Raw genomic sequence first — 13,424 nt, 5'->3', positions numbered from 1 at the left:
AAGGCTTCTTCAGTTCTAGACACTAGAGTCGAGCGTTTAACGAAAGCGTGAAGTTTTTCTCGCACATTTAACCAGAAAATGTCGGATTTACTTGACACCTGGTAGGATGTGGATCAAATAACATTGGACGCTACTAAAAATAACAAAGGAATACAATTTTGATAATGGGAAAAGCATCATAACAAAGCAAAAAACCTGTACCAACTATTGATCACTTGTTTTTAAATCGGTCATGTTGGTCATTTTGACCTTTTTTTGTTTGTCTGTTTGTGTTTACCTTTGCTTTCCCATAAAACCTGACTTTTGTGTTGGTTTGGAGAGTTCTTAATGGTCACCAGATGGCAGCAGATGACCGCCTCTCATCTGACCCGTCAATTTCAATTCATTTGGTGACTTTATATCACTAGTAGTGTTAGTGTGAATAGGAAATGGTTATATTTTGAAATCATGATTGTAAAAAACATCTGGCATGAGATTAATATATACAGCAGCCATACTTCTCTCCCAATCATATAGGAAAAGTACTGCAGCATGGTCCTTTAATGTTTTTATGCTACATTTCATCGCAAAAATTCACATAATCTTTTTGCATATACTTCTTGAGAGTGCTTTATTACATTACATTTTATTACATAAAAATCTCGGAATTGGAAATCCATTTTTTCCTTAAAACAAAAGGTGAAAAATGTTTCAATAAATGAAATATATAACATGAAATGCAGGGATTGTATTGAAAATGGTTTAATCTAAGCACCTTTTAATATTTAATACCGAGTCACAGAAAACAGACAAGTGACACAGCTCACCGAATCATCATTGAGAGATGAACAAACGTGCCTTTTACTTGAAAACAAATAATAATAATAAATCTAGGTACATGAAAATAGTGTTTTTTTTTTAATAATCAACATTTTTGCTTTTTCCATAATGCTGCAACTTCTCCTGTCCAACTTGTAAAGAGCAAACTTGGCAAAATGACAGTCTAAGGCCGTACTTTGATTTTTAACATTTAAATAACTGGAATATTAATGATTCCCATTCATTACATACAGTAGGTGAAATCTCAGACGTACAAACATTCACAGCTTTACAAATTGGTAAGATAATTACAGCCTCCAGCAAAAATAATAGTGAGTATTCCAGGTTGTCACCATTAATAAAGCCTCAGCCTCAAAGACACGAGATGTGTTCAAGTTTGAAAAAAAAGATTTTGTCCACAGTGGATGTGTTGTTCGATGCTGGTTTTTAAGTGTCCTCACAGCCTCCATGAGCCCTCTCCTCGCTGCTCATTACTTTCCATACTGTGCCACTTTCCCTCTCCTTAACCAGTCTTTCCAGGGGGACTGGCTTTTGTCTGGATGAGTGTCTGAGCTCCAGGAAAAGGAAGAAGAGGAACAGGAGGCCTGTCGTGTCCCAGCGGAAGCTGTCCTGCTGGACCTGCGAAAGAAGGACAAGCCATTGGGCGTTGACTTCTTCTGAGGAAGCTCTGATTGCTGCTGCGATCTGAGCTGCTGGTTGAGGATGATCTGGATATCGTCCTGAGGAAAGGGAGGAAGAGGAAACTGAGATCTTCCCTGAGCACAATAACTTCATTAAAGTACTCTTTCTTAAGGCTAAGTTTAGATTTATTAACATTCAATAGAGACATTTTTTATGATTCACAGTGGATTTAGATAGTTTAGTACTTTAGAGCTGATCCTGTAATTCAGATTTCTATCTCACTATTAAGGATTACCAGCATCCAGTCAAGGCAAAGGGACTGGCCCCCACCCACCTGCCAGGCCTCCAATTCCTGCGACAGCTCCAATTTGCGTTGGATGGCTTCGAGTAACTGGTTGTTAAGAGACATCATGTCGTTTTTACTCCTCACCAACTCGGCTTCTATCAGGTTTTTCCTGCCAATTAAAAGGTTAAAATGTCATTTAAGTGTGGCTGCAAAAGAAAATGTCTAAATCCATCCATCCATCCATCCATCCATTCTCTGCCGCTTATCCGGGGTCGGGTCGCGGGGGCAGCAGCCTAAGGAGAGAATCCCAGACTTCCCTCTCCCCAGCTACTTCCTCCAGCTCATCCGGAGGGATCCCCAGGCGTTCCCAGGCCAGTCGAGAGACATAGTCTCTCCAACGTGTCCTGGGTCTCCCCGGGGGTCTCTTACCGGAGGGACATGCCCTGAACACCTCACCAGGGAGGCGTCCAGGGGGCATCCTGACTAGATGCCCAAGCCACCCCATCTGGCTCCTCTCAACGCGGAGGAGCAGCGACTCTACTCCGAGCTCCTCCCGGATGGCAGAGCTTCTCACCCTATCTCTAAGGGAGAGCCCAGCCACCCTACGGAGGAAGCTCATTTCAGCCGCTTGTACCCGGGATCTTGTTCTTTCGGTCATGACCCAAAGCTCATGACCATAGGTGAGGGTAGGAACGAAGATCGACCGGTAAATCGAGAGCTTCGCCTTTCGGCTCAGCTCTCTCTTCACCACAACGGACCGGTGCAGAGCCCGCATTACTGTGGACGCCGCACCGATCCGCCTGTCGATCTCCCGCTCCATTCTTCCCCCACTCGTGAACAAGACCCCGAGGTACTTAAACTCCTCCACTTGGGGCAGGATCTCCTCCTTTACCCGGAGAAGGCACTCCACCTTTTTCCGGTTGAGAACCATGGCCTCGGATTTGGAGGTGCTGATTCTCATCCCAGCCGCTTCACAGGCGGCGGCGAACCGATCCAGTGATAGTTGGAGGTCACGGGCCGATGAAGCCAACAGGACCACATCATCCGCAAAAAGCAGAGACGCGATCCTGAGGTCACCAAACCGGATCCCCTCAACACCATGACTGCACCTAGAAATTCTGTCCATAAAAATTATGAACAGAATCGGTGACAAAGGGCAGCCCTGGCGGAGGCCAACCCTCACCGGAAACGAGTTCGACTTACTGCCAGCAATTCGGACCAAACTCTGGCACCGATCGTACAGGGAGCGGACAGCCCGTATCAACGGGCCCGACACCCCATACTCTCGGAGGACCCCCCACAGGACCCCCCGGGGGACACGGTCGAATGCTTTCTCCAAGTCCACAAAACACATGTGGACTGGTTGGGCAAACTCCCATGTACCCTCGAAGACCCTGCTGAGGGTGTAGAGCTGGTCCACTGTTCCACGCCCAGGACGAAAACCACATTGCTCCTCCTGAATCCGAGGTTCGACTATCCGGCGGACCCTCCTCTCCAGTACCCCTGAATAGACCTTGCCAGGGAGGCTGAGGAGTGTGATCCCCCTATAGTTGGAACACACCCTCCGGTCCCCCTTCTTAAAAAGAGGGACTACCACCCCGGTCTGCCAATCCAGCGGCACTGCCCCCGATGTCCACGCGATGTTGCAGAGTCGAGTCAACCACGACAGCCCTACAACATCCAGAGCCTTAAGGGACTCTGGGCGGATCTCATCCACCCCCGGGGCCTTGCCACCGAGGAGTTTTTTAACTACCTCGGCAACTTCAGCCCCGGAGATACGAGAGCCCATCTCCAGGTCCCCGGGCCCTACTTCCTCACTGGAAGGCGTGTTGGTGGGATTGAGGAGGTCCTCGAAGTATTCCTTCCACCGATCCACAACATCCCGAGTTGAGGTCAGCAGCACACCATCACCACTATACACAGTGTTGACAGTGCACTGCTTCCCCCTCCTCAGACGCCGGATGGTGGTCCAGAACCTTTTCGAGGCCGTCCGAAAGTCGTTCTCCATGGCCTCACCGAACTCTTCCCATGCCCGAGTCTTTGCCTCGGCAACCGCCGTAGCTGCACTCCGCTTGGCACGCCGGTACCCATCTGCTGCCTCAGGAGTCCCACAGGCCAGTAAGGCCCGATACGACTCCTTCTTCAGCTTGACGGCATCCCTCACCGCTGGTGTCCACCAGCGGGTTCGGGCATTGCCGCCACGACAGGCACCAACCACCTTGCGGCCACAGCACCGGTCAGCTGCCTCGACAATGGAGGCACGGAACATGGTCCACTCGGACTCAATGTCCCCCGCCTCCCCCGGGACATGGTCAAAGCTCTCCCGGAGGCGTGAGTTGAAGCTCCTTCTGACAGGGGACTCTGCCAGGCGTTCCCAGCAGACCCTCACAACACGTTTGGGCCTGCCAGGTCTGTCCGGCATCCTTCCCCACCATCGGAGCCAACTCACCACCAGGTGGTGATCAGTTGACAGCTCCGCCCCTCTCTTCACCCGAGTGTCCAGAACATGCGGCCGCAAATCCGATGACACAACCACAAAGTCGATCATCGATCTGCGGCCTAAGGCGTCCTGGTGCCAAGTGCACATGTGGACGCCTTTATGTCTGAACAAGGTGTTCGTTATGGACAATCTGAGACGAGCACAGAAGTCCAATAACAAAACACCACTCGGGTTCAGATCAGGGGGGCCGTTCTTCCCAATCACACCTCTCCAGGTCACACTGTCATTGCCAACGTGAGCATTGAAGTCACCCAGGAGGACGAGGGAGCCCCCAGAAGGGGCACTCTCCAGCACTCCCTCTAAGGACTCCAAAAAGGGTGGATACGCTGAACTGCTGTTTGGACCATAGGCACAAACAACAGTCAGGATCCGTCCCCCCACCCGAAGGCGAAGGGAGGCTACCCTCTCATCCACCGGGGTAAACTCCAATACACAGGCACTGAGCCGGGGAGCAACCAGAATTGCCACCCCTGCTCGTCGCCTCTCACCATCGGCAACTCCAGAGTGGTAGAGAGTCCAACCCCTCTAAATGTCATGTTTAATGAGTGATGTTTAAGGACTGAAATGACTCAACATCATGTTTAATGGGAATGTAGGATGGGGGGGGGTCAGAGTCTCACTTTGCTATAGCTTCATCACGGTCTCTGATTGCCTGTTTGACAACTTCAGCCTTCTCCTGTGAGCTCACCAGGTCATTCCTCAGCTCAGTGTTTTCCTGCTGCAGCAAGATGTTCTGGAGGAGGAAGTCAGTAAGATCGGACCACATTTAAAACTAAAACATGTCTTCTTTCATTTAAAAAATGTGGATGTTTTTTCCCCCCCACAAAGCCATAGTTTAAATGCTTAAACATAAAATCATCGGATATTTGTTAAAAAACAAAAAGGCTAACAGAGATGCACGATTGTTCTCCATGCACATTCGTAACCTGAGTTACCTGATCTCTCAGCTCCTGTGCGGCTCTCAAAGTCCCACAGTGATCACCCGTGTGATCAACAAAAGCTTGATTCAGGCCCTGACACACAGAAACCAACAAAAGGATCAGGTATCAGCCCTAGATTCACACAAAACGTAACTATTGGCCTAGTTCATTGAGGGTGCAGGACACAATATTTAGTTGCAAGGATAAACACCTGTTACTGATCTGACTGGAATACAAAGGTTAAATGACATAACTGGGTAACTGTTTGGTATCAGTTACAGCAATTCAGCGGCCTCCGAGGCAGAAACGTGCACGAAAACATGGTTCATTTTGTCGTTTAAAAGATTGCTTAACAGCCACTGATTCAGTGACTGATCAGATCAATGTGATGTTACACTGTGTGTTAATATTTTCTGTTTCTGAAATGAGCAAATTACACTTTGTTACTTTTATTATGCATCATTAAATCTCATGGTTCCAGATTTCTATACAGAGCCTTTTACCTGTATTTTGAAAGAGATGCAGGTATTTAATTCCAGAATTGGGAGTGGGACGCCTTTGCTTCACACTGCTGCTCACCTGAGTCTGGGCTGTCTGTGCGAAGGTTTGGGCCACCCCCTTCAGCTGCTGCAACATAACCCGCAGGTCCTCCTGATGATCCTCCCCATCCGATCTCTCTGAATTGCTCGGGTCCGGTGCCAGTGGGAGCAGAAGCTGAAGAATGGACTCCAGTTCTTGCTTCATCTAGGTGGAACAGGACAGAAAGTGGGTGTGAGGGTTTATCCTGACAGCCGCAACACAATGGGAATTGCTCAGAGGATATTTCAGTGTACTGAGCCTAAAAATGCTAATGAGAAGGGGGAAACTAGGCCAGCATGTTCTCTGGCTTGTTTATGCTTGGGGTGGTACAGCAATAACCATTCAGTTAATATCTTAAAAGGAGTGGCTCCCTTAAAGGTTAGTTTTTTGTACAAGGATAAATAATCATAGTAGGAAGGATTATACATGTTTGCTGAGCTGCAACCATGTGCTGGAACTGTGCATAAATTAACACGAGGAAACTCTGCTGCACTGTGGTTCTCACAGGAAATGAAACAAATGACTCACAAGTGCTGTTGCACATCACATTTTCCTGCCGATACGAAACAATAACAGACACCTGAGAAGAATTTCCTCCGCCAATTTTTCCCACTCTCGGTCCTGATCTGCAGCAAAGCACTCTACGCCTTCGTCTCATCTCGCGTCTTACGTCAAACACACTTCACACTGTCAAGGTGAACCTGGACAAAGTGTTCTCATCACACTGTTCTTCTCAGTGCTAATGTGTCTACTGGCTTCCCTGTTATTTTCTATTTTGCAACTTATATATTATGTTTCTGTAGCACTGCTGTTAATGTGTTTTCTTCACAATGGAAGAAAACCTGTTTCAATTTATAATGCAAATGTCTTTTTTTAAACCTGATGTTGGACTGTGTCAAAACCTCTGCAATGTTTTTTTTTGTAAACAGAAAAACAATCCAAACTAAAACCTTGAGGACACATCAACAGATCATGATCTATGCATGAATACAGTTTAAATGCACAACAGTGTATGCACGAATACACAACTGTATACTGTATGGAATTAACAATTCAATCATCTGATGTATCCATCCTGCCATATTTTGCGCAGAATTCCAGGATCCAGAAGAAACTGCTGAACTCTGAAGAAATGAATTCTTCTTCTCAGCTGCAGAAGCTGTTCTATGCAGAGAGTATATGAAGGCCTCATCATTTGCATTCTGTTTGCTACAATCTGGATTTGTACAAAGAGACATCAGATAAATTCTACCTATTCTCTCATCTACCTGTCCTCCCACTTCTCCTCTATCTCTATCCAGCCGGCCATCAGCAGGAGGGTCCCCCTACATGAGCCTGGTCCTGCTCAAGGTTTCTTCCTGTTAAAGGGGAGTTTTTCCTTGCCACTGTTGCTTGTTGGGGGTCAGGCCCTGGGATTCTAGAAACAATTCTGATTGTAACAGATGCTATATAAATAAAGATTGATTTGATTGATTGATAAATTAATAACAAACCCCACCTGTTGACCAAATGCTGAGAATCAAACTAGCTACAGTTCCCATTTTTACTATTTATTTGTAAAGGGGGGTCATGTTCAATTTCTAACATAAACGTCACCATTTGATGCAATCTACCAGATTAGCTAAATTTTCATCTGCAGCCCTGAGGGACTTAATAGACTACCAATTAAAAGACATGATGAAGAGAAGCATGAAGGCAGAAACCCCCAACATATACAGTTTCAAGGCTATCGTGTGTCAAGGAGACCCCTAACAGTGATGGCCTGACCTCCTCCTTACTGACTCCCATGTCTGCTGCTGCCAGGCTGATCTCCAGTTCGGACAGCAAGGAGACGTCCCCATGGCTCCCGGCCTCCTGCAACGACACCTTCTCCTGGAGGTCCTCAACCTGATTCTGCAGCTGCTGCGAGCGACTCTTTGCTACTTCCACTTCTTGCCAGGCCTGGGCGAGCTGAAAACACGGGACGCCGCATGAAATAACATGAATTAAAACGTCAGTAAATGTAGCTTGAATGAGATCAGTCACAGGTGCCGTTTGAAAGACTGTCACATGACACGTACGCGGAAAGTCGACTTTTGCATGGAGAAAAACATCCCGAAGTGCCAGATTCCAGGGCTCTGACCCAACATGAAACTAAACAAACATGACTGGAATCCAGCACTACCAGAAAAAGTAATCAAGACGGGTTTGAGCCGATGTTTGCGGCATTGTGCTCCACAACAGCCTCGAAACTCAAGAGGAAAGTGCCCTTTGCTCCTGAAGCTCGTTCAGTGAACTAGCAATCCTCCATGTTTTGCATCGCATCCACGCGTGTCTCAGCACAAGTGGGTCAAGGAGTTGAATAGTGTGTTACCTGTTGGGTGTGCTGCTGGTTGAGTTGGTCGTGCCGAGCCAGACGCGCCTGTAAAGAGGCCAAATTCGCCCTCAGCTCGGTGTTTTCTTGACACGTGCTCTCCAAACGCTCCTCCAGCAGCCGCTCTTTCTGAGTCAGCCGAAGCACCTGCAGGGCAGAAGCAAACACACGTCAGATATGACGGGTTGATTTAAGAAGGTGAATATTAGCTACTGTATTTTTATTAGATGATACATATACTGTGCAAAAGGTACTTTTTTATGAAACATCCAATAAAGTAAATTCAACAACCAGTAGGTTTTGATCATTAACATTATGGTTCCTGGTGTTTTAGTGTGTTGTGACTACAGCTGTTTACAGAGGCTTTTAGGATTTATCACACATGTGGGGGAGCTTTTGTGAATGTTGTTTACCTGCTCTCTCATGGCGCTGATCAGCTCTTCATCCTGCAGCCTGTTGTAGCCTCCATTTCGTTGGAGCTCCTGTTTTAATGCCTGGAGCTCGTTGGACATCGCTCTTTCCACCTCTACCGCCTGCAAACACAAACACAAGAGGACACCAATATTAGAGAGAGGGGATTTTGCAAGACATGCCCCTTTCTGGATCCTGCTTACTTTTGATGTTAGTCAGAAATGACCGGGGAAAAAAAAAAAAAAAAAAAATCACGCATTTCTATCAACTTGGCAGAAAGCTCGCCCAGCCATTGATACCACAATTCTGAATTAAAGATGGAAGAGATACAGCAGGAGGTTTCTCAATAAGTGAAATCCTCCAGAATCTTGACCCAGATGAGAAGCAGGATAAAAAAAGTACCTGCCTGAAAGGTGAGGATTAGACAGCTATAATTAAACCAGTATGTCTTCTTTAAGAAGTCTGACTTGTTCCCAGGCTCCCAGTGGGGTCTGAGCACACAACAGATGAAGGATCATACCGGTGTACATATGCCCCCCTGCTCGATTACATGCACATTTTTCCCTCATTGGTCCCTGTGGTGTAACTGACTAGTCATGCTAAACAGTTAGCATAACCATGCGAGGAATCTAACATAGAGTTCATAAGATTATACTGATAATCAGATCAAAAAATGTGACAAAGTTATGGGATGGCTAGAGGATTTTTTTCTACAAGTTCTATGAGAAAAAGAAACACATTCAACATGTGTCACGTGATAAGATTCCACAGAACCCAACCATTTGTTTTTGTTAGCACATGCTAACTGCTAATGAAGACTCGTCAAACAGAAAAAAAAAAATCAGAGCAACTGAAGCTCAGGATCCTTTAGTGCACTCTTTGTGAAGCCACAGTAATTTACCAACTTGTTGCCCTCCTCTCCTAAGCGGCGACCCTCAGATGTCCTTACTCAGCGGTTTAGCGGACCCCTGTCAGGTCCCATCATGAGTGCACAATACAAGATGAAAGGCTGCCCTGGGTGGCAGATGGAGCGGAGGGCATCTTTCTGGTCTGTGACGGTACCATTCAAGCCCAATGCGGCAGCGGGTGAATGCAGCAGAGGGGACAGCTTGTGTGCGCGTCTTCTCTGGACTGCGCCGAGGCCGTGAGGGCTAAAATTATCAAGAGAATGTGCATGTGTTGACAGGAGTGAATTAGGCACTGATGGGCAGAAACAAAACATAGCATGCTAACATACTAGGATGAGGAGAAAGGAGAGGGTGCTGGTGGGGGCTAAGCAGAGATTCATTACAGCCAAATCGTCTCATCCGTTTGCGCCCCTTCCACAATGGATTCAACGACCCACTGAGAATCACCAAAACAGAAGTAGAAGGAGGACGCTCCATTTGGTGGAGACACAATGATGATAGCCCCCTCAAACGGGGCCCCTGAGCCTCAGGCCTCCACCAACCCAAACACAGAGGGTTCTAACAGCTGATTACCCAAGCCGCTATGCCATTCCTCGGGGAGCGCAGAGAAAAGATGGCTTTCCCCTGGGATGATGGGATGTTAGGGCAACATCAAGGCAGCAAATGAAAGATTTATATCCCTGCGTGACTTTTATTGTCTTTGCCCCTTTGTCCGTGGGCTGCGGGACGCAAGTTAGGGAAGCGGGAGGTCGCGGGGACTGCCACACGTCTCATTTTGTAATAACGGAAATCACATTTAGGGATCACAAGCAACCTGAAACGCACATAGTAAAACCTAAACACTTTCAGCTTCACCATCAAATCACAATTGACTGTTTTAGATCTACAGAGTATTGAATCAACATGCATGTGTGTTTCTCTTGACATCTATTTTGAACAGCCCGATCCACATCCATGTTAATTTAAAAGACATTAATCAGACAAACCTGTTAATGTTTACGTGTCCACAATTTCTGGTGAGTTTACAGGAAAGCCGACACATGCAATTAAATCCTGACATCACTCAACATTCCCTGATATAAAGGGAATGTTCCTCTTCCTCTAGCATAACCTAGCTTTGCAATCTTTTTCTCTGATTTCTGTTGTGTGGCAGGTTTTTTTTCAGACTTGCTCATTTTTTGGGGCACATTTGGGGCTTTTTAGCTCGAAATGATCTTGAACTAAATGAAGTTTAAAGAATACAGCAACATCAGAAGAACTCATCAGAGTTTGTGGAAATTCGTCCGTCTGTTTTTATAGAGGAAGCAACCAAATCCTGAGACAGGAGAGAGAAAAAAGTGTTCCAGTCCTAACAGTAGTGGCGCCTTCACAAGCTCACATTATCACAGAAACTTACCTCAGAGGCACAGCAGAAGAAAATACTCTTGATACGTCAGACGCGGAGCTTCCTTGCACTCGCTCTTTGTCCCAAATGCTCATTCCAGCTTTTAACAACCACAGGGAACACAAAAAGCTAACGCGTCTGCTGCCGGGCAGCCCAACAAAACATTCTGCTGCTCCTCCTCCTCCCAGAAGACTGAATTTTATCTAAAGTGACTGTTTCCTGAACTTCAGAGCCTCTGTAACGCCCTTCAGCTCGGCCAGCGGCGCAACACAGTCCCCTGTTTTGTGGACCTTGACTCCTGGGAGGCAGCTGACTATTGTCAGGATTCAATTTTTAACTCGGTACCGTTAACTTCTCGATGACACCAGCGCTCTTAGCAAAGCAAACACGTCACCGCCGTCACGTCGGCTGAAACATTCCCTATTTTCTCAGGCTGGAAAAATACTCATGCAGTTGTGTGAGCCAAACATGATTACTGATAAGAGACTGTAAATGATTTCATTTTCCAAAGCGCTCGGTTTCTTTATGATTAAGCAGTAAAAATCTAAAATGTTCCACTGCAATGTTAAGTCAGCTGATATTCGATTATATCCGTCAAGTAAGATAAAACTAAATGACAATAAGAGATGACTCAAATTATTGTTGCTAAACCTGCCCAGAAAAGGAAATGTTGCAGTTTTGTTCTCTGCTGTTTTTCTGTCCTAAATTACTTTTCAGAAGAGTAACACCTTTCACAATTATCAGTTTTCTTGTCAAAGTAGTTGAAGCCAAACTTTCAGATCTTTTGGTAGAAGGGATTAAAGACGTATCTAAAAAGCTGCCAAGGCCTCGGCCTCTGACTTCCATAAACAGCCTGCAGTTCAATCAGCCGGACACCTGAGTGGTTTTTCAGAACACAAACTGAAGGGCCAACTTGACTCACGCCGCCACAGCTCAGGTGACACAGACAGGTTGCTTTATGCTCGCGCACACCTCGGACACATGAATTCACCCCCGTCTCATCCGCCTGTCAGACTCACAGTGTCGAGCTGCTCCCGGAGACGCTGCGTCTGCTCGTCGCGCTCCCGCTGGGCCTGGACCTTGTCCCGCTCCGCCTCAGCGAGGGCCCCGGTGAGGCTCTCCACCTGGGCGCTCAGCTCCCTCGCATCCCTCTCCAGGTCGGACACCTGGCTCTCCCACTGGGACTGGCAGCCCTCGAGCTTCAGCCGCAGATCGTGTTTGCTTTGCTCCAAATCCTGGGCAGGAACACAAGAAATCCCATCAATCCACACACTCATTCACCATATTTTCACTTTATGCAGGATTCCTGACCAGCTTCACCAATTTTTAGGATACTTTTGATACTATATTGGCATATATTGGACACCAAGTTCTTCTAAAACCATGACATGTTTCACTTTTACTATTTCTGTTACTCTGTGGAACAACAAAGGGAAGATATAGACAACACTGAGGTGGAGACTCAGGATGGAAAAGTTTAGTCCCACGGGTTTCTGTGACCAAAACGTGAAACCGTGTAGAAAGAAAAACTCTAAGCTTCATTTGATAACTACTATGTTTCCATTTGCAAAAGGGATTCATGTTCATATAACATAAAATTGTTAATTAACTAAGAGCAGGTTTAAACACATAATAAAGTTTTTGTATATTGATTTAAATCGTTGCTTCGATTGTTACAACTTCTCATTTAAACGAAGGAAAAAGCTCAACTTAAATATAGGAGAAATATGTTTTCCAGTACTCTACTTTGGAAGTTAGCAGTAAACACGATTATATTTGATGAAAAAGCTTATTTGAAGCGCTCTGTGCGCTCAGAAGGCGTCTTACCTCCAGCGTGTCCGCGTATTGTTCATGAAGTTTGTCGCTCTGATCTTTCAGCTGCTGATTTTCAAGGAGCAGAGCGTTTCCCAGCTGCGCTGCCAAAATAACCTCTTCCTCCTTTTGTTTCAGAGCAGCCAGAAGTTCACCAGGGTCCCGATAATCTGTTATTTCCTCCGCCCCGTACTCGAAGTAGAAGTTCTTCCCCAGATCGAGGCTCCTGGACTTCAGGCTCCACGCGTCCAGTCGATCCATGAGGATAACAATAATAACTAATAATAACAATAATAATAATATCTACAACACAGACTTAGCTGAAGCCTCCGGGAAACAAATATTAAAAATTGTTTTAACGCAAAAACGCAGCAAAAACAGGCAGAAGTTTTGGCGCACAGGTGAGAGCGCGTCGCTCCATAACTACTGCAGTTCTTAGGAACCAAACTGAGCGTCTGTCAGCAGCAGATGTCGGTCTGTCTCTGTCTGTCGATCTGTCCGACGCGCAGTCGCGACGTCTGACGACAGCGGGCGGTTCCTTTAGTCACCTGGGCAACCATCCCACCTGTCCTCACTCAGAGATCTCCTGCTATTGGACCAGTCCTGGTGACGTCATCGATATTCGGGTTAAAAACAAAATATTTAGCTCACAAAACAAGATGAATTAAAATAAAAGGAATGAGGCATTGTTCTTGATTTTTGGCACAAATTTCATTTTTGTTCCATTTGAATTAAGCATACAAATCTTCAAGCTTTTATTCTGAAAGGCTGGAGTAAAGCGCCTTCTGTTCCTTCTGTTATCTTCAAGCCTCCACTTGGAGAACACACAGT

At 46.3% G+C, this 13,424-nt stretch overlaps 1 protein-coding gene across 1 annotated transcript; it reads right to left on the bottom strand.

The window, feature by feature from the left end:
* Positions 1-593: 593 nt before the first annotated feature.
* LOC101079522 (BICD family-like cargo adapter 1) lies at positions 594-13,100 on the bottom strand. Its single transcript, XM_011608430.2, has 10 exons — positions 12,609-13,100; positions 11,801-12,016; positions 8,492-8,611; positions 8,079-8,225; positions 7,493-7,675; positions 5,726-5,890; positions 5,162-5,239; positions 4,847-4,959; positions 1,775-1,895; positions 594-1,538 (listed from the first exon to the last, which is right to left on the bottom strand). Exons 1-10 carry the CDS (start codon positions 12,852-12,854, stop codon positions 1,290-1,292), a joined length of 1,638 nt encoding a protein of 545 aa, XP_011606732.1. The 5' UTR covers positions 12,855-13,100; the 3' UTR covers positions 594-1,289.
* Between the last annotated feature and the right edge of the window lie 324 nt (positions 13,101-13,424).

This window comes from Takifugu rubripes, chromosome 11, assembly GCF_901000725.2.
Source record: "Takifugu rubripes chromosome 11, fTakRub1.2, whole genome shotgun sequence".
Lineage (NCBI taxonomy): Eukaryota > Metazoa > Chordata > Actinopteri > Tetraodontiformes > Tetraodontidae > Takifugu > Takifugu rubripes.
Note: the sequence above shows the minus strand (reverse complement) of the source record. Positions and strands in the feature narration are given on the sequence as shown.

Bases quoted from the DNA above. Each gene is read 5' to 3' on its own strand.
- LOC101079522 (XM_011608430.2), bottom strand. From the start codon at position 12,854: ATGGATCGACTGGACGCGTGGAGCCTGAAGTCCAGGAGCCTCGATCTG. The intron at 5,891-7,492 runs GTCAGGCCATCA...TGTTCCACCTAG, and splicing joins TGGGAGTCAGTAAGGAGGAG to ATGAAGCAAGAACTGGAGTC. The intron at 1,896-4,846 runs GTGAGACTCTGA...TTTAATTGGCAG, and splicing joins CGTGATGAAGCTATAGCAAA to GAAAAACCTGATAGAAGCCG.